The sequence below is a fragment of the Pipistrellus kuhlii genome, unplaced genomic scaffold, assembly GCF_014108245.1.
Source record: "Pipistrellus kuhlii isolate mPipKuh1 unplaced genomic scaffold, mPipKuh1.p scaffold_m20_p_10, whole genome shotgun sequence".
Taxonomy (NCBI): domain Eukaryota; kingdom Metazoa; phylum Chordata; class Mammalia; order Chiroptera; family Vespertilionidae; genus Pipistrellus; species Pipistrellus kuhlii.
This window is the reverse complement of record NW_023425405.1, coordinates 20,346,656-20,367,307: the sequence shown is the minus strand read 5'-3', so window position 1 is coordinate 20,367,307 and position 20,652 is coordinate 20,346,656. Positions and strand designations below refer to the sequence as shown.

At 39.8% G+C, this 20,652-nt stretch overlaps 1 protein-coding gene across 2 annotated transcripts; it reads left to right on the top strand.

Moving 5' to 3' along the window:
* Positions 1 to 1,250: 1,250 nt before the first annotated feature.
* MRPS33 (mitochondrial ribosomal protein S33) lies at positions 1,251 to 18,794 on the top strand. Of its 2 annotated transcripts, none has more exons than XM_036428769.2 (3): positions 1,251 to 1,400; positions 14,344 to 14,585; positions 18,149 to 18,794. In XM_036428769.2, the coding sequence occupies exons 2-3, from the start codon at positions 14,371 to 14,373 to the stop codon at positions 18,252 to 18,254; spliced, it is 321 nt and encodes a 106-aa protein (XP_036284662.1). In that variant the 5' UTR covers positions 1,251 to 1,400; positions 14,344 to 14,370; the 3' UTR covers positions 18,255 to 18,794. The 2 variants fall into 2 exon arrangements, with proteins under 2 accessions (XP_036284662.1, XP_045433494.1); XM_045577538.1 differs by lacking the exon at positions 1,251 to 1,400 and adding an exon at positions 5,426 to 5,447.
* Positions 18,795 to 20,652: the final 1,858 nt, after the last annotated feature.

Sequence of the window (20,652 nt, the reverse complement as noted above, 5' to 3'; positions counted from 1 at the left end):
GGTTTCTCTTTCCCCCTTCCTGTCTCTAAAATCAATTTTTAAAAATATAGTTATATTTTTAATAGTTTTTATTACTTTCAGAGTGGAAAGGAGAAAGGTAGAAATATCAATGATGAGAGAGAATCATTGATCTGCTGCCTCCTGCAGAGGGTACATTTTAGGGTACATTTTAGAGTATTTATGAAAGGCCTTGAATAATTCTCAGAAAATAAGTATTGTTCTCAGACAAAATATCACACATTCAATAAAGATTTCATATAATGTCCTATAGGATGTGGCTTGCTTGAAAGTAGATTTAATATGAAAAGAAATGCTTATTTAGTTTCTACTATTTGCCAAGCAGGATCTGGGTGACTACTGAGGAGTCAGATAAACATCCCATCTCTGTCCCTGATGAATCATACAGGCCAGTGGAGGAAGAGGGCCCCAAAGGGCTCCAACCAGAGCCCCTAATCCAGCAAGGGAGTACACCAAGAATGGCCTCCTGCAGGTGATACTAATTGCCTATTAGAGGATGAGTAGGAAGGCGGAAGGAAAGGTGTATGGCACCCCATGTGGATCAGAAGACTTCAGTCCCTATTAGGGGTGTAGAACTCAATCAGAGAAGGGGCCAAAATCTAAAATCCAGCCTAAATCGTGGGCCGAATGGTTTACTGAACAGTCATAAACTGTCATTGTGATGGAAACCCAGCGGAGTGCAGTGATGACAGCGCGGTGCGGGCCACATTGCAAGGCCTGGCGGGACGGATTTGGCCCGCGGGCCTTGTGTTTGACACATGTGCGGGCCTAGAGTCAAGGCTTAGGATGGATGAAAAGAGAAGAACACCAAAAGAAGAGGAAAAGAAAAGAAAGTGCATTTCTTTTTTTCTTTTTTCTTTTTTTCTTTTTTTTTTTTTTTTTTTGCAAATATATAATCCATATACTTTATTTTGGGTCTATACAGTGGGTAAGAGAGAAAACAATGGTTGATACATCTGGAATGAAACCTTCAGAATAGATATGATTTCTCCACATTAGAAAGTGCATTTCATTTTCCACCACAATGCACACACAGTAGCCACTGCTTCAGAGATTTTTTTTTTTTTTTTTGGGGGGGGGGGGGGCGCGGCGACGACAGCTGTGTAGCCAGCCACTTCCAGCAAAACACGGTTAGCGAGCCTCGCAGGACCTTACAGGAAAGGTAATCTCCCTTCCTTACCCCGGACTACCTAGTGCTCAGCGATCCGCACAACAGGAGGAGCTAGCCTCACTGCGCAGGCGCCAGGTCTGGCGCTAGTCCTCCGGGTCTTGCACTAGGGTTCCCCTCTAGCCCCAAGCTCTCCTTTCTCTACTGCTCTCCGCGGCGGCTGGGGGCGGGCCTTCCGGTAGAAGGGCGCGTGGGAGAGGAAGGTCACCACTCGGTAAGGCTGTCTGTGTCTTTGCGGGGGTCGGCAGCGCGGTGTGGGCGGTGGCCGTGGGAGTCCTGTAAGCAGCCTGGGAGTTTCGCCGGTGTCATACAAACAGCTTGGCCTTTTCCTGCGTAAAAATGGGGGATTTTCTAAACGGAGGAAGCTAGCCTAGTTTCCTATCCGGCGCAGTTAACTGTCTTCGTGATTAGATAGCTTTCAAGTCTCTTGTTTGCTCACCAGATGGCTTTTTGCACCGTCGCCTTGTGTAGTGTAACGCAGGCTAATTTTGTTAGCAGCTTCAGAAAAATATAATAAAGTGGCATTTAAGAAAAATAGTCGCAGAATACCCTGCCGACTCAACCTCAGGTGACTGGACACGGTTCCTTTCATCACAGGCAGGCGTGGCCCAGGCAGGTGGAGAGGCTTGGGGATGTTCGTGTTAAACTGAATAAAGCTGATAGGTATCCAGAGCCGTTCATGTCTCTGAGACCCAGTAAAATAAATCAGTGCCGGGGCTTTAAACATAAGAACGCATTGTGTTTAGGTTGTGTTCCTGTGAAGCACGTGTGCACGGGGTGTGAGTTCCTTGAGGCCAGCTGATTATGAGGGCGGGCTCTGGGCCCTGGGTTTGTGCGCCAGCCTGACAGCGGAGCAGGACATGAGAAAACGGAGGCCAAGAACGCGGTACCTACTGCTACTAACACCTTCCGGCCACCAAAGCGCAGAGGCAGAATTCCAACCAGGTTCTGGGCTCCAAAGCCAGAGCTCTCCTCTAACCCCTGGTTATTGAGAAACCGGTGAAAGTGCTCCCCAGCAAGATTTACACACCCGTGCACGAACGATTCCACACACGTTTTTGAAAGTTCCACAGGATTCACCACGCTGCGGGATAGCCAAGTTAAGAACTTGAGCACTTTTCAAAGAAAAAAGGCAACCCTAATTCGAAACCAATATTGAAGTAAACATTGAACCTGAGCTTTTTAAGTGCATCAGAACTATCAGGGGGGAAAAAGAAAAAAATCAAAGAAACTTGCCCTTTTATGCCAAAGTAATAATATGGGAATTTCCTTATGTTGGTCTAATATGTTTGAATAATTTGTTTTTTGTTTACCATTCTTAACTGAGTTAATTTTCCTTCATGAAACTTTTATTTAGTTAACACTTAAAGAATAGTGTTTTGTTTTAAATATATTTTATCAATTTTTTACAGAGAGAAAGAGAGGGATAGAGTTAGAAACAATGATGATAGAGAAACATTGACCAGCTGCCTTTTGCACACCCCCTACTGGGTATATACCTGCAACCAAGGCATATGCCCTTGACCAGAATCGAACCTGGGACCCCTCAGTCCGCAGGCCAATGCTCTATCCACTGAGCCAAACCGGTTTTGGCAAGAATAGTGTTTTAATTGTACCTCTTAGAATGGTTTCATGTGAATAAAAATTGACATGTAAAATATTTGCCTTTTACTTTAATGCCTTTAACAAGGTCATTGAATTTTTTTAAAACATTAAAATGGAAAGAATCCATAAAAAGGGCATACCAAGGTCTTAAAAAGTCCCATGTATGAATTTTTGTAGGCATTTAAACATTCAAAAACAAAATCGTTTGAATTTTTTAAAAAATTCAGGCTAGTAAGAAGTGGCAGTTTGCCAGCATTAGAACCAATATTTATGGACAACAGAATTTTTAAGCTGTTTTAGCTTATGTGGGGTGGGGGGAGAACACATCAAGTTCCTATGCCATTCTTAATCAGACACATGGGCTATGTGGAAGGAGAATACAAAGCAATAATTAATAATTATTATAACCATTTTCAGTTTCCTTCTATTTCAAGAGTGATTCTCTGTTCCTAGTAAGGTATTCAGGTTTGAAAAGGTTTATTCTCTTTCCCCATCATAAAAGTTTTAGGACTTGGATTTGTACTATAATCACATTCGAATAGATTATGAGACGTGATTTATAAACTACTAGAGGCCTGGTGTACGAAATTTGTGCGGGGGGGGGGGGGGGTCCCTCAGCCCAGCCTACACCCTCTTGCATCTGGGACCCCTCAGGGGATGTCTGACTGCTGGTTCAGGCCCGATCCTGCCCTGTGGCAGTAGGACATCCCTCTTGCAATCCTGGACCTCTGACTGCTCGACTCCCTGCCTGCCTAATCACTCCTAACCATTTGCCTGTCTGCCTGGTCGCCCCTAACTGTTCTTCTGCCTGCCTGATCACCTTTAACTGCCTCTGCCTTAGAGGAAGGCCGTCCAGAATGACATCCAGAAGGTCATTCAGTTGTCTGGTCTAATTAGCTTATTATGCTTTTATTGTTATAGATGTGTCCTAGTAATTTGCTACATTCTAATGTGGGCATGGAGGTAACTTAGTATCCTGTGATGGTTTCAATAGCCACTGTCTTAATAAGGCCCTTCCTCCTTGCTATCTGTCAAGTTACCAAGCTGCTGGTCCCCTCCTCTGTGTTTCTCTGGTTGTCAGTCTTTAAGTGAGGATAGTATCCCAAAGAGGTACAAGTCTAACTACATGGAGTATGTCTGTCTGTCTGTCTGTCTGTCTCTCTCTCGCTCTCTCTCTCTCTCTTTCAAAATTAAATGATAGAAATAAACAAATGTGTCTGTATAGAACATATGAGCACCAACTTACCAACTGGTTAAAAAAATTTTTTAAGGTGAGTGCCATTTAGTGAATGCCACTGTCTTACTTATTTATCACAGTAGTCCTGCAAACTTTGTTTTCCTAAAAGGAAACTCTGATTTAGAGAGAATAGATTTAGCTAATAGTTCCTAGGCCACCTTACAAATAATTGATTGTGTAAATACCAAGCAATTGCAATAAAAATCTATTCTGATGCCATAATAGTAATTAAGCAAAACAAAGTAAATCTGATTAAGAAACAGTTTGGCTTTTTATCTGATATTTGGAAAAACATAACTTTAAAGGTGGGAGGCAGAGAAAAGCTAAAGCTTGCAAAGAGAAGGCTACTTCTAGACATTTACAAGGCCTTTAGAGGTTTATTTAAAGCACTAACTTGTTAACTATTTTCTATTTATACATTAAACCAGCGATTTTCAACCTTTTTTCATCTCATGGCACACATTACTGAAATTCTGTGGCACACCAAAATATGTATATATTTTTGCTAATCTGATAAAAAAAAAAAAAGGTATAATTTTGATTTACCCATACCGGACGGCGATAGTGTTGCCTAAAGGAAAAGAAGGACTTTGTAGCAATTTGAGAGTTTTGAGCATTTCTTTCTGCTTGAACTCTTTGGAGATGGAATTCCGGAGGAACTTCAGGCTGTGTCTACACTTCCAATAACCCACCCTGGGCCCTGGAGTGTCTTCTCAGATTCCCAGTGAAGAAGATTCAGCTGGCACTCAAGTACTAGCAAAGGACCTTAGTAACTTGACTCTCAGCCCTACTACAAAATGCCCTTCCCTTTCACTAAAACATCCACCCCAACAGCAGGACAGAGAAAAAAACTTAAAGGGCTTGAACTGGGACTGAATCAAGGTATGCTCTACAGGAGACGGTGTGGAGTGATGAACTGTTCAGAAAGAAATGATGTTAAAAAGACCCACAGGAGAGGAAACTTGAGATTGAATCAAGAGTCAGAAGATTTACATGTAGTTGACATTATTACCTATATTATGGAGATCCTTTTGATAATATTAGCATGGAGAATTATAAAGTGGAGTCAAATTAGTTATAAACCTTGTTCTTGTACTTTTTTTTTCTTGCTAGTAATTTTAAGGTTGTTATGCAGCAGCTTAGGTAAACTACTCTGCAAGGATAGGTGTATACTAATATTTAGATCACCTATGATAGAAGTTCTGTGATGTCTTTCTCTTGCATCATTTTCTTGTCTACCATGATGCCAGGAATCAATTTAGATTGTATTTAAATGACTTCAATATACTTTAGTTCCTTTTTATTTGACCCAAAGAAGCGCTAATAGGTCTTGAGTTGTCATTGTGTTTTAGAAGCCTGAAGTCAGTAACATGAAACCCAACATCAAGAATGAGAAACAAGTAACTTGTATGGAGAAATATAAAACAGAATACCTTGAATGGTTTGGCTACAACATGGTTAGCGCAGGGTGCATTAACTAGATTCTCTGTATTTCAAAAACGTGATTGTAACAAGTTTTTTGATGTGTTATTTCAATTTTTAGTAGCAAATGTGTGTATAGGGCATCTTATTAAAAGTTGAGGCATATATGAAAAAATAAAATAAAGGAAAAGATGTCAGTGTCCCTAACTAGTCAGGAATTGCATGGTTTACAAATTCTTGCGGCACACAGTTTGAAAATCACTGTGTTAAACAGTTAATGACTTTTTCTCTCTTTGATGAAAATATAACCCCAACTCATCTGCATCCATATAATGAAGCAAGAGTTGGGAGAGAAGTGAATCTGGGAACTAAAAGGAAAAGACAGAGAAACAGCAAGACTTGCACAGATCCCTGTTTGGGGAGTCAGGGGAAGGCAAAGGAATCTCGTATTAACAGTTGTCCCTTTGCTGGCCTTCAGGTGGCACTCTTGGCCCAAGATTGCTTGGTTGGTTTCAGAATAATAAATGGTTTGAGATTGATAATCCTGAAATTGGTTTGAGGCCAGCCTCTGCTCTTTCAATGGATCTTGACACAGACATTAAATATTCCTTAATTTATTTAAATACTGGTTTGGTTTTTCTTGCACTGGTTATTTTGAAATTTACTTAGCACTCTTCCTGTTTAGGGGGTTTTTTATTTTTTATATATTTTTCCAAGACAGGTTTATGACATTTTTCTGTTTGGAGATCAACTCCTTTTCATCCCAGCTGAATTATCCCCCATGATGGTCTCTTAGCATAGATTTTCATCTCACTAATGTCACATAAATTAGCATATTCTGCCAATAATTACCTACATCTAACCGGAATGGAATAAGATAATTATTTTACCAGAATATTCTTGGTTTTTATGTACCACCTATATAATTTTTGATAGGTTAGCTATAATTTCTGCATATTACATATATCATTTATATACCTATTTCAACATTCTATGCCTCTTGCATGACCTGCACGGCTAAGTTCAGGATCTGCAGAAGGGGCCGATGCACACATAAAAATGCTATTCAAGAAATATGAATTTAGAAGGCATTAAGGGCCAGGTGGAATCTCTTTCCTGAAGAGGCTCACTGAGTCCTGGCCTAGTCCACTTTTTATTCAGTTTTATTTTATTTATTTATTTATTTTTAATATATTTTATTGATTTTTTTTTTGCCCCCCTCCCTCCCTCCCACACATCCCCTCCCTCCCAGAGTTTTGTGTCCATTGGTTGTACTTATATGCATGTATAAAAGTCCTTCGGTTGATCTATTATCTCCCCCAGATCTTCCTCCCCTCCCCGCTGTAATTTGACAGTCTACTTGTTGATATACTGTCTCTATATCTATCTTTTGGTTCATCAGTTTATAATGCTCTTTATTATCCACAAATGAGTGAGGTCATGTGGTGTTTCTCTTTCATTGATTGGCTTATTTCACTCAGCGTGATGTTCTCCAATTCCATCCAGGTTGCTGCAAATGATGAGAATTCCTTTTTTATGGCAGCATAGTATTCCATTGTGTAGATGTACCATAGTTTTTGGATCCAGTCATCTGCTGATGGACACTTAGGCTGTTTCCAAATTCTGGCTACTGTAGATTGTGCTGCTATGAACATAGGGGTGCATATATCCTTTCTGATTGGTGTTTCTAGTTTCTTGGGATATATTCCTAGAAGTGGGATTACTGGGTCAAATGGGAGTTCCATTTTCAGTTTTTTGAGGAAACTCCACACTGTTCTCCACAGTGGTTGCACCAGTCTGCATTCCCACCAGCAGTGCACGAGGGGTTCCTTTTTCTCCGCAACCTCGCCAACACCTGTCGTTTGTTGATTTGTTGATGTTGGCCATTCTGACAGGTGTGAGATGGTACCGCATTGTTGTTTTGATTTGCATCTCTCGGACAATTAGTGAGTTTGAGCATGTTTTTATGTGCCTTTTGGCCTTCCTTCTGTCTTCTTTTGAAAATGTTCTATTTAGGTCCATTGCCCATTTTTTAATTGGATTATTTCTTCCTTTTATTTAGTTGTATAAGCTGTTTGTAGATGTTGGAGATTAAACCTTTATCAGTGGTATCGTTTGCAAATATGTTCTCCCACACTGTGGGCTTTCTTGTTGTTTTGTTGATGGTTTCTTTTGCTGTAAAAAAGCTTTTTATTTTGATGTAGTCCCATTTGTTTATTTTCTCTTTAGCTTCCATTGCCCTAGGGGGACTATCAGTGAAGAAGTTCTTTTGGCATATGTCTGAGATTTTGCTGCCTGTGGATGCTTCTAGTATTTTTATGGTTTCCCGTCTGATGTTTAAGTCCTGTATCCATTTTGAGTTTATTTTTGTGAATGGTGTAAGTTGGTGATCTAGTTTCATTCTTTTGCATGTGTCTGTCCAATTTTCCCAACACCATTTATTGAAGAAACTGTCTTGACTCCATTGTATATTCGTGCCTCCTTTGTCAAATATTAATTGAGCATAGTGATCTGGGTTGATATCTGGGTTCTCAATTCGATTCCATTGATCTATATGTCTGTTCTTGTGCCAGTACCAGGCTGTTTTGAGAACAGTGGCTTTGTAATATAGTTTGAAGTCTGGTATTGAGATCCCTCCTACTTTACTCTTCTTTCTCAGGATTGCTGTGGCTATTCGGGGTCTTTTATTGTTCCAAATGAACTTTTGGAGAGTTCTTTCTAGGTCGGTGAAATATGTCGTTGGTATTTTAATGGGGAGTGCGTTGAACCTATAGATTGCTTTAGGAAGTATGGACATTTTGATGATGTTGATCCTACCAATCCATGAACATGGTATGTTCTTCCATCTCCTTACATCTTCCTCTATCTCTTTTTTCAGTGTCGTGTAGTTTTCCGCATATAGGTCCTTTACTTCCTTAGTTAAATTTATTCCTAGGTATCTTAATTTTTTTGGTGCAATGGTAAATGGAATTGCTTTTTTAGTCTCTGTTTCTGCAGTTTCTCTGTTGGTGTATAGAAAAGCCATGGATTTCTTGGCATTAATTTTGTATCCTGCTACATTGCCAAATTCATTTATTAAGTCAATTAGTTTTTTAATGGAGTCTTTTGGGTTTTTTATGTACAATATCATGTCATCTGCAAATAAGGATAACTTTACTTCTTCTTTTCCAATTTGGATGCCTTTTATTTCCTCCTCTTGTCTAATTGCAATGGCTAGTACTTCCAGTACTATGTCAAACAGGAGTGGCGAGAGTGGGCATCCCTGTCTTGGTCCTGTTCTTAGAGGGAATGGTTTTAGTTTTTGCCCATTGAGTATAATGTTGGCTGTGGGTTTATCATATATAGCTTTTATTATGTTGAGGTATGATCCTTGTACTCCCACCTTGTTAAGAGTTTTTATCAGAAAAGGGTGTTGGATTTTATCGAATGCTTTTTTTGCATCAATTGATATGACTATATGATTTTTATCTTTCAATTTGTTTATGTGATGTATCACGTTTATTGATTTGCGGATATTGTACCATCCTTGCATTCCTGGAATAAATCCTACTTGGTCGTGGTGTGTGATCTTTGTGATGTTCTTCTGGAGTCGATTTGCTAGAATTTTGTTGAGGATTTTGGCATCTATGTTCATGAGGGATATTGGCCTGTAATTCTCTTTCATTGAGTTGTCTTTATCTGGTTTTGGTATTAGGGTGATGCTGGCTTCATAGAAGGAATTTGAAAGTGTTCCTTCCTCTTGGATTTTTTGGAATAGTCTGAGGAGGATAGTTTTTAGTTCTTCCTTGAATGTTTGGTAAAACTCTCCTGTGAAGCCATCTGGCCCTGGGCTTTTGTTTGCTGGAAGCTTTTTGATGACTGTTTCCATTTCTTCCCAAGTCACTGGTTTATTGAGATTTTTAGATTCTTCCTGATTGAGTTTTGGAAGATTATATTTTTCTAGGAATATGTCCATTTCCTCCAGATTGTTCAGTTTGTTGGAGTAGAGTTGTTCATAGTATTTTGTAACAATCCATTGTATTTCGGTGGGGTCTGTTGTTATTTCACCTCTTTCATTTCTGATTTTGTTTATTTGGGTCCTCTCTCTTTGTTTCTTGGTTAGTCTGGCTAGAGGTCCATCTATCTTGTTTATCCTTTCAAAGAACCAGCTCTTGGTTTTGTTGATCTTATGTATTGTTTCTTTGGTCTCTATGTCGTTTATCTGTGCTCTGATTTTTGTTATTTCCTTCCTTCTACTTACACTGGGCTTTTCTTGTTGCTCTTTTTCTAACTCTTTGAGTTGTAGAGTTAGATCATTTGTTACACTTTTTTCTAGTTTTTTGCAATAGGCTTGTAAGGATATGAACTTCCCTCTCAAAACTGCTTTTGCTGTGTCCCATAGATTTTGGATTGTTGTGTTTTCATTGTCATTTGTTTCCAGGATGTTTTTAATTTCTTCCTTGATTTCTCTGGTAACCCAGTCCTTGTTTAATAGCATGCTGTTTAGTCTCCATGTGTTTGATTTCTTTGGATTATTTTTATTGTAGTTAATTTCCAGTTTTATGCCATTATGGTCTGAGAAGATGCTTGATATGATTTCTATCTTCTTGAATTTGAAGAGACTTTACCTATGTCCCAAAATATGGTCTATCTTTGAGAATGTCCCATGTGCATTTGAGAAGAATGTGTATTCTGTGGCTTTGGGGTGGAATTTTCTGAAGATGTCAATTAATTCCATCTGGTCTAGTGAGTCATTTAGGATTGATATTTCTTTGCTGATTTTTTGTTTAGATGATTTGTCGAAGAGTGACAGTGGGGTATTAAAATCTCCTACTATGATTGTATTGCTGTTAATCTCTCCCTTAATGTCCTCCAGCAGTTTTTCTTATGTATTTGGGTGCTCCCGTATTGGGTGCATATATATTTACCAGGGTTATTTCTTCTTGTTTGATTGCTCCCTTTAGTATTATGAAGTGGCCTTCATTGTCTCTTGTTATGTCCTTCACTCTGAGATCTAATTTGTCAGATATAAGTATTGCTACCCCAGCTTTCTTTTCATTTCCATTTGCCTGGAAAACCTTTTTCCATCCCTTCACCCTCAGTCTGTGTGCATCTCTTTTTCTGAGGTGGCTTTGTTATAGAGAACAGATGTATGGGTCTTGTTTTCTTATCCAATCTGTTACCCTATGTCTTTTGATTGGAGCATTTAAACCATTTACATTTAATGTTATTAATGATAGATACTCATTTGATGCCATTTTTATTCTATACCCCTGTGTTCCTTCTTCGCTTCCTATTTCTTTATTTTTACAGTAGACCCTTAAGCATTTCTTGCATTGCTGGTTTGGTGGAGATAAATTCCTTTAGTCTTTTTTTGTCTGTGAAGCTCCTGATTTCCCCTTCAATTTTGATTGGTAGTCTTGCTGGGTACAATATTCTTGGATTCAGACCCTTTCTTTGCATGACTTTGTATATTTCATCCCATTCCCTTCTGGCCTGATAAGTTTCTGTTGAGAAATCAGTTGTTAGTCTGATGGGGGTTCCTTTATATGTAACTTTCTGTCTCTCTCTGGCTGCTTTTAAAATTCTAACTTTGTCATTGGTGTTTGCCAATTTAATTGTAATATGTCTTGGCGTCGGTCTTCTGGGATCCATTTTGCTTGGGACTCTGCGAGCATCTTGGATTTGTGTGGGTTTTTTCTTCTCTATCTCAGGAAAATTTTCTGTCATTATTTCTTGAAATATGTTTTCCATATCTACCTCAGTTTTCTTTCCTTCCGGAACCCCTATTATTCGAATATTGTTTTGTTTTGCATTGTCCCAAAGCTCCCGTAGGCTCTCCTCCTGCTTTTTAATTTTTTTTTCTAGAAGCTGCTCTAATTGGGTATTTTTTTCCATCTTGTCTTCTAGCTCACTGATGCGATCCTCTGCTTCTTCTAGTCTGCTCTTGATGCTTTCTATTGAGTTCTTCATAGTAGCGATGTCATATTTCATCTTGAGTCATCTTCATTTCCTCTTGGGTTTTTTTCATTTCCTCTTGGGTCTTACTCATATTGTCAAATTTGTCTTCCATTCTTTTTAGCCATCTTAAGATCGTTACTCTGAATTCTTGCTCTGGTAGGTTGCTTGCCTCTATATCGTTTACTTCCTTTTCTGGTGAAGCCTGCTTTTCTTTCATATGCAGGCTGTTTTTTGGTCTCCCCATGATCTAGGATGTCTGGTTGTATAGTTCTCTCTCTCCTGCTTTGATTTAAAGGCACAAAATACAACACAACCAGGTACAACACACAAGGCACTGAATAGAAATGTGTTTGCGATATTAGTAACCACCAATAAGGGTGACTAGAACCCAGCTAACAAAAACACAATCAAACAAAAAGCATAGGCAAATCAATCTTATAAAAGAAAAGCATACAACTTCAGTAAAGTTAACATTCAACATACAACCTCAAAGAGTTAGAGAGAAAGACTGTTTTGGGTTTTTTTTGTTTTGTTTTTAGGACAACTGCGAGGGAGGTGTGAATGGGTTTGGAGCAGGTAGTTGGAAATTAGATATATACAAGTAGGGTGAAATTTTAGGAGGGGGTAGATAGAAGGAATGGGGGAAATCTAGAGCAGGAAAGGGTTAAGATAAACAGGGTATCAAAGGAAAAGATTGGAAAGAGGGTGAAGGCATAAAGGTAGGGTTGAGATAGAATAAAGCGTTGGAGAAAGAAGGATAGATAAAGACTGTAGAACAGTAATCCTGAAATTTAAAAAAAAAAAGATTTGTGTATATATATATATATATATACAAATGAAATAAAAATAATAAAAATAAACAAAAGAAAATAAGATGAAAAAGGTAAATTAGTAGTAGTAATAATGTTGATTACATATACAATGTAATAATTATCAAGATAAAATCAAGTGAGGAAAAAGAAAAAATAGTTTCTTGAGTAAACGTTGCAAATAATGAAAACAAAAATGAAAAACAAAAATTTAAAAAAATTTTAAAAAATAATAATAAAATTTAAAAATTTTAATTAAAATTTGCAGTAATGAAGGTCATTCGCTTCCTCTATTGTTATGATCCAGTCCTGATTTTTAGGCAGGTTTTGCTTTGTTTTTATTACACTAGAGTCAATTTGTGAATTAGCCTCTGGGGGCAGTGTTTCTAGGTTGACTTCCAGACTCTAGACTAGAGCCTCTCCATCTTTTTTTTTTTTTTTTTTTTTTTTTTTTTTTTTTCGTCCTCTCTGAAGCTGGAACTACGGAGGGGGGGAGGGGGCAGGTCCGAGCAACTGGAATCTCCCGCAACTCTCCGATATCCCTCCGAGCCGGATCCAAATGTGTTGCTCTTTAGATATCTCCCCTGTTAGGAGCCCCGTCCACTTTCAAGGGTGACAACAGCCCAACAGCGGGGGCTTCTACTTGTAATCACCGCCCTTGTCCTCCAGCTTCCTCGAGCGCGCTCTGTGCGCGCAGGCTTTTTGTTTTCACCGTGAGCGCGCTCCACCCTCTCCCGCGAAATCTGACCTTTTCGCTGAGCAGTGGGGCAATCCTGTGAGGGCAGGTGTTCGCGCCGCCTGGGATCCGCGTTCTGGGGGTCACAGATGCTTGGTGGTCGCTGCGGCTGTGGATATTCAGGCCTCTGACACGATCCTATCTTCCTCTCAAGATGGCGAGGTTGCCCCGTCCAAGCCGGTAGGTAGCTCCGGGCAGGGACACAGCCCTCGTGGGTGCTTCCCTGTGAGCGGCACCTCTGTCAGCAGCCCCCCAGCAGTTTCTTCTGAGCAGCTCTCCGGCCCCCACTCAGCGGAGTCTCCAAAGTGAACGGATGCAAGACTTCCCACAACCCAGGGCCGGGCCAGGCCCCCCCGAGCTCAGAGAGCCTCCGCGCCGGTGCGCCGCCTCCAGGCTCTTTATTCAGTTTTAGATACACACCTTGCCCTCAGTGAAACACAGCAAATAAGTAGCAGACAGACAGTCTCAAGGGTCAGTAAAGATCAGTAAGTCCCAGTAAACATTCACTTGGAGGCTCTCAGGTTAGGAGATTGCTTCGAGCCACCACTATCTCAGCATGAACAGTCCATGCCTAGCGTCAGCCCTGCTAACGCTCCAGGTCCACCGCCCCCACGTTCCTTGGTGCATGATCAGGACAGTGTCGACATGCGGTGGCTTCCCACACCTCTGAAGAATAAGTTACTGTTTTCAGCTAATAAGACAGCCAGTTTGCATTAAAGCAGAATATACAGGATGGAAGATAAGACAAGTAATATCACAATTCATAAGTGCCCTCTATTCGGAAATAAAATGAATCTTCACTTTATTTCTGTAAGACCACTATCTTTGTTTTTCCCAAATGGCTCTCAGTCTCTAAACAGAATTCAATCCAGCAACCTAGAGGCTAAATGACCTCATAACTCATTAGCAGTTCTCAGCCATCTGGAGCCCTTGAGGAGATCAGTGTTCAAAGGGCTGATAATAAAGACAACAGCGTAATTATTTCTCTGCCATGATTAAACCTTTAGATGGCAAGCAGTCAGCATATTTATTCTGGAGACTGCTTAGGTAGGTGTTTTCTGAAGGTATAATAATACTGTGGTAGAAGAACTTGTTTCTCTGCCCTCATCTAGCCTACAAATAGGTATGACCATCACTAAATAACATTGAATCACAAAATAGTTTATTGTAAAGCAGGGCATAGAGCAAGAGAGTGATAGTATGTGAATACCAAATATAAAGTTGCAAATATAAAACATGCAAAGGAAGTAGCCACTTGGACTGTGGATAGTTCTCAGCTCCAAGGCATGTCCTGCCAACAACATGGACAGAATCATGTGTGACTTGCTGTGCTTTCACTTTCTAAAGTGTTCAGTCAGTAATCTGTGAATTTCTAACACTAACCCATTTGTCTTCTCATTTTCTGTAGGGACTCTTCCTCCTTGCTGCCCCAGAAATGTCTTCCCTTTCAGAATATGCCTTGCGCATGACTCGTCTGAGTGCCCGGCTATTTGGTGAAGTTGCCAGGCCTACTGATTCCAAGTCCATGAAAGTAGTGAAGCTGTTTAGTGAGCAGCCTTTGGCCAAGAGGAAGGAGACATATGACTGGTATCCAAATCACAACACTTACTTTGCGCTCATGGGGATACTGCGTTTCTATGGCCTCTACAGGTAATGACAAAGAAACTAAGAGCAACTTGTAAGAGATTATTGTAGTAGATCAGAAAAGGGGGGGGAATAGCCTTTCCATCTTTATAGTTTTGTGGATCTTATAATAGTGACCAGGTAGTTCAAAAGATAGTTTTTGGGGGGGTGGGGGGACGAGGGGAGGAAAACTTTCAAAATATTCATGATGGGACCCTGGCCAGGTTTCTCAGTGGTTATAGCATTCACAGGTTCGATTCTGAGTCAAGGGCAAGTACCTTGATTACTGGCTCAATCCACCATGAGTGGGGCATGTGTTGGAGGCAACCAGGAGATATATCTCTCTCACACACACTCTTCCCCCTCCCCTCTCTTCCACTCTCTCTGAAAAATCAACAGAAAAAATATCCTCGGGTGAGGAATAACGAATATATATATCCATGATGGGCCTACCAAAAATAAAGGGAAACATGCACTTATTGGAAGACATTAATTATGCCCATAATGTGACTTAACATTGATACTGAGCTATAGAGAGATGTTTAATTAGTCAAGAGCATTCTAAGACAGTGGTCAGCAAACTCATTAGTCAACAGAGCCAAATATCAACAGTACAACAATTGAAATTTCTTTTGAGAGCCAATTTTTTAAACTTAAACTTCTAATGCCACTTCTTCAAAATAGACTCGCCCAGGCCGTGGTATTTTGTGGAAGAGCCACACTCAAGGGTCCAAAGAGCCGCATGTGGCTCATGAGACGCGGTTTGCCGACCACTGTTCTAAGAGAATGTGGAGGAAAACTGGTTCAAACATTGAGCAGTTCCTGTTGGCCAATATGCTTCCTAGCTGGTGTGGAACAGCCTCCTTTCTTTCCTGGTGGCAGTTTTGTTGGAGTTATTGCCTTGTACCCTTTTTTGGCATTTTTAGTTGGTACACTTTTTAATATACTAACATGGTCTAAATGAGGTGTAGTTCACCTTTAATTGTAATATGTAAGCTATTATAATAGAATACTAATGTATAATAGTAAGAGTAGTAGGTTCTTTCCACTATGCATTTGTATGTTTGAGTATGTATAGGAAGTGGGAGCTCAGAACACTATACAACTCTAGAAATAAAATATTTCAAATACCTACATGATCATTTTCTTTTTAAAAAGTCTTAATTACCAGACTAATGCATACTCATTACAAACAAATTCAAACAATGAATAATTGTATAAAATTAAAATGCCTACTTATTTTTCATGTAACATGTTTTAATTGAACTCTTAGGGCAACAAAACAAAATTTCATTTGGGACTGTTAACTCTAATGTAATAAAATTACTAGTTCATTCCAGATAGCTGCATTCATTTATCCAACAGATATTTTTTAAAGTACCTTCCACGTGTGGGCACTTATGAGGGGCACAAGGGAGCCACAGTGAACAAATAGGTTTTCTTGGTTAATATATTATTACAGATGATGATCCATGCATATTTGAACTTCTGGGGTTGCTTTGGGGACAGTTTCCCTTGCCATTAGCCTGGGCTCAGAAAATAGAAATTAATTTTATTATGACCCAAAAGAAAATATCACTGGAAGGCAGATCTCCTGAATAGAAAATTATAACCCATAACAAAATCACATTCAGCTACTTTATTGTACCTATTTGCTGCCACTCTGTGTTTGTTTGAAAAATAAAGCCTTGCCTATTTTTGGGTACAGGGGAAAAAACACATTATTCATGGAAAAGCACAATTATTTTCATGTATTTAGTTATGGTAAATGGTCCCTCACCTGCTGTGGCAAAAGGCAGGATGAAACTAGACAACCTACAATAAATAAAATATTACTTCAAAAGACCTGTACAGGGGAGGGAAGCATCGATTCTCAAAAACAGTGGCCCATTCAGTCTGTCAGGTACGTGGGCCATTTCATCAACAGAAACAAAGACCCCAGCCTTCAGAGCTTTCTTTCTGTCTGGGGGTGGGTGGGAATGGGGGAGGGAATATAGAAGAAGGGGGAAACAGTAAATAATTATGTGGTATGTTATGAAGTTGGACATCTATGGAAAAAAAAAAAAAAGAGCAGACTGGGCAGGATCAAGGGTGCTGAGAGGTCACTAGGTGGGGAGCAGGTAGGTCACAGTCTTAAACAGGATAGTCAGGGTTAGTCTCATGATGAGGTTTAAGCTGAGGCTTGAAGGTGATGAGTGAGCCCAGTGGAACCTGGAGAAGAGCTTTCGAGGCAGAGGCCAGAGCAGAGCGAAGACCCTGAGGCAGGTGTGCACCTGGTGTGTTCCAGGAGCAGTCCGGAACCAGGTGAGCGGTAGGACTACAGGCAGATTATGAAGGGCTCTGAGGGCTGTAGGAAGGACTCTGGCTTTTACTCTGGGTGAGATGGGGAGCTTTTGCAGGGCTGTGAGGAAAGAAATGAGAGGGTGTGACTTACATTGTAAAAGAATTACTCTGGCCTCTGTTGAGAATAGAGTATTGGGGGCAATCATAGCTAATCCCAAAGAGGTATGTTGTATCCATCACATTCATGGACTGAAACAACATACCCTGTAAAACCACTATTTCAAAACAGCCTTGGAAATTAAAAATTGGCCAGCAAGACCCTCTGAGACATTTAATCCATATGCTATTATTGTACAGATGGAGAGACTAAGATTTAAAGAGGGAAGGTCACTTATTCAAGGTCACACAGCTACTAAATGGTGGAGCTGTGATTTGTAACCAGGTTCAAATGGGTTCCTGAGCTTACATATTTAAAACCACTGTTCTGCTGAAACCGGTTTGGCACAATGGATGGAGCGTCGGCTTGGGGACTGAAGGGACCCGGGTTCGATTCCGGTCGGGGGCATATCCCCAGTAAGGGGTTGTGCAAGAGACAGCTGATTGATGACTCTCTCTCATCGATGTTTCTTAAGTCTCTATCTCTCTCCCTTCCTCTCTGTATAAAATCAATAAAATATATTTTAAAATAAATAAATAAAAATAAAAATCACTGTTCTTTAGGTATTTGATTGTAGAAAACAGACATTTGTTACACATAGTGGGCAGTCTTCATCTTACACCCCCTTCTGCTTATACATGTAGTCCAGGTTGCCTTGATCCCAGCTGTCCTTTGATTTGGCTGTCATTTGCCTGAGCCTTTTGGTTTCAACTGTCTATTGCCATTAAGTCAGCTTCCTCCACACCATTCCCCCTTGGAGTAGGTGCTAATTCCCGGGGTTCTCAGGGTCTCTGTGTAGCTATTGAAGTTTTTGCCCACTTTCTGCTCCTCTTGTATTTTGTCTTGGGATTATAGGGGAACTTGGGGTAATTATTAGCGTGGTATCGTAGTTACATAGGTTTACATGGCTGGCCCAAGAATTAACTGCTATCCGTGTCATTATTTCTCTGAAGGGGAGCTGTAATTTAGAAGTGAACTTCTGGAATACAATGAATCTGTATGTTGGAGACTCCCCATCCTTTCTGTTCAAGCTGAGTATGTGCTTTGTAGAAGTCAGGGATTAATTACCACAACCCCTAAGGGAACAGTGCTAGGTTGGTGTACTTTTCCAATCTCTAAAATCCTGCCTTGTTTTTCTCTCTCCATTCAGAGACGAGCATCAGGACTTCATGGATGAGCAGAGACGTCTGAAGAAACTTCGTGGAAAGGGGAAACCAAGGAAAGGAGAGGGAAAAAGAGCAGGAAAAAAGAAATAGTGTTTTTCAGTGCGGAGAGAAACGTCCTCCTCTGCAACTGAGAGCAGAAGCAAGAGTATTTATTCTCTTTCCCCCTGTTGGATGACTGCAGGCTTCCTAAGCTAAGAGGAACACAAATGCTCCATGTTGAAGTCTGATCCAGTTAAAGTGTGACTGGTTTCTTGAACACATTCTAATTCTGCAAAGTTATTTTGGCCTTGGTTTTGTAATCTGAGGTTTACCTCATTCCTTAAAGAAATGAATGCAACCCAGCCAGTGTGGCTCAGTGGTTGAGCATTAACCCAGGAGCCAAGAAGTCATTGATTGGATTCCTGGGGGTAGGTTCAATCCCCAGTGGGGGGCATGCAGGAGGCAGCAGATTAATAATGTTGTTCTCTCATGTTTCTCTCCCTCTTCTTTCCTCTTTCTCTAAAAACCAATAAAAACATTTTTTAAATGTATATATAAAAAAAGAAATGAGTGCATAGATTATTGTTGAATGGTTTGTGTGGGGTGAGAGTGGGATGTTGGGAAAGGGAGGGAAACATTAAGCACACTATAGTCTCCTCTTTACTTTCTCTTGCTTCCCCATAAGCCCTGAAGTCTTTCATCTCTGGCTGTTCAGCCACTGTCTCCACCTCCAAGCTCAAACTTTATGTGCCTCTCTACCCACTCCTTTGAGAATATCTAACAGAGTACATACCTGGTAAGAGAATATTAAGTATTTGCTTTATACAAAGTCCTAGGGTCCTGGTAATACAGTGACTAGCAAGAAAAATAGTCCCTACCTGGTAGGACATTCAGCCTTGAGGGAGAAATGTTACCTAATTATGTAAACACAATTATATTAAATGCTACAAAGGAAAAATCCAGACTTCTAGGAGAGAGTGGATGGGTTGGTGAATTGATCCAAAGAGATAGCAAGAGGCCCAAACCTCAGGTTATATTTAAGCTGGCTCTGAAGGATGAATAAGAGTGGGGCAGAAGAAGAATTAAGGGAAAAGTGAAGCACAGAGACACCTAGGGTAAGGAGTTGAAAAAGACCACAACTAGCTCTGGTTGATCATAAGGAAATAGAGGCCAGATCATGGAGGGCTTTTGCAAGTTCTATGAAAAAGCTCGGCCTAACCAACTTCACCAAAGACCACAGTGTATGAGAGATTATTTCATTATTTATATTAGAAATTGGGCTTTAGATTTAAAAGTCATGAGTTTGTGGCATAGTTCTACCTACTGGCTATGTGGCCTTATGTCACTTGTCTTCTCTGAACCTCTTTCTGCCTCTGTAAAATTATAAAACTTCACATGTATTTGTGAAAAGGACTATATAAATTGTAAAAGTCAAATGTTTTTACGTAGTTATTTGTATAACTATAGATATTCCTCGGATTATGTCGGACTTGACATATGTCATTTCATGGTTGCCATCTCCCATTTATTTATTTTAAAAAAATGAAAGTTCCATCATTTTGATGTATGTACATATGTGCTTTCTGGTTTTTATTATTTATTTACCACAAGTAAAGGTCAGGAATTATTATCTTTCTTTTAAATTATTTTTTTTACTGTTTCACTTCAATACTGCTGTGTATGTGCTCCATGTGAGTGAAATGGGTGCTTATGTAGGTGGGTTCCGACTTATGGCAAAAATCACATTACGTTGCGGCATAGGAATGGATCTCCGATGTAACCTGAGGACCTACTGTAGAAAGAATTATGTCTTAAGAGCAGAGTTTTCCAAGGCAACGTTTAAAATATCTGCTAAATATACAAAGTTCTCTACATTTAAATGCAGCATGATAGGTTCAGGAAGAAGCAGGTGGGAGACGAATTTTATTATTTATGTAATCATGGGCTCCAGAAGCTCATTTTTTAAAAAGCATCATGCACATGCACATGCACACAGAGACATAACTCAGAGATATTGCAAGTTCTGTTCCAAACCACAATATGTGGCAATAAAGCAAGTCAGTCTTTTTGCTGGTGAAGCATCTTGCCTTAATTTGTAAAATACACATCTGTGACATGCAATAAGGTAGCACACAATAAAATTGGGTGTTCCTCTAGGTATGTGTACATACACTCATACATATAATCTTGTTTATGAAGTATCTTCCTTGAAAGACAAAGTCAAAATGTTAAGTTCTACTCTCTACCCTTTTCCTCTTTCCTCACACATTTCCCCCAGAGCTTCTAAGTGCCTACTTTTGAAGATTTAGAGGCAGGAACAAACTTTAAGAGCTATAGAAGGAAAGTTCTTTGAACCTGCCAACTCTGTCTTCATGGCCCTTTTGTAAGTTCAAAGAAAGCATTTTTTTTTTAAATTAAAATCAGTAAAAACATTCAAGAAGACTTAGATAAAACAGAAACAACCAATAAAACCCTGGATATTGAGATAACTAGAAAACCAATAAAACAT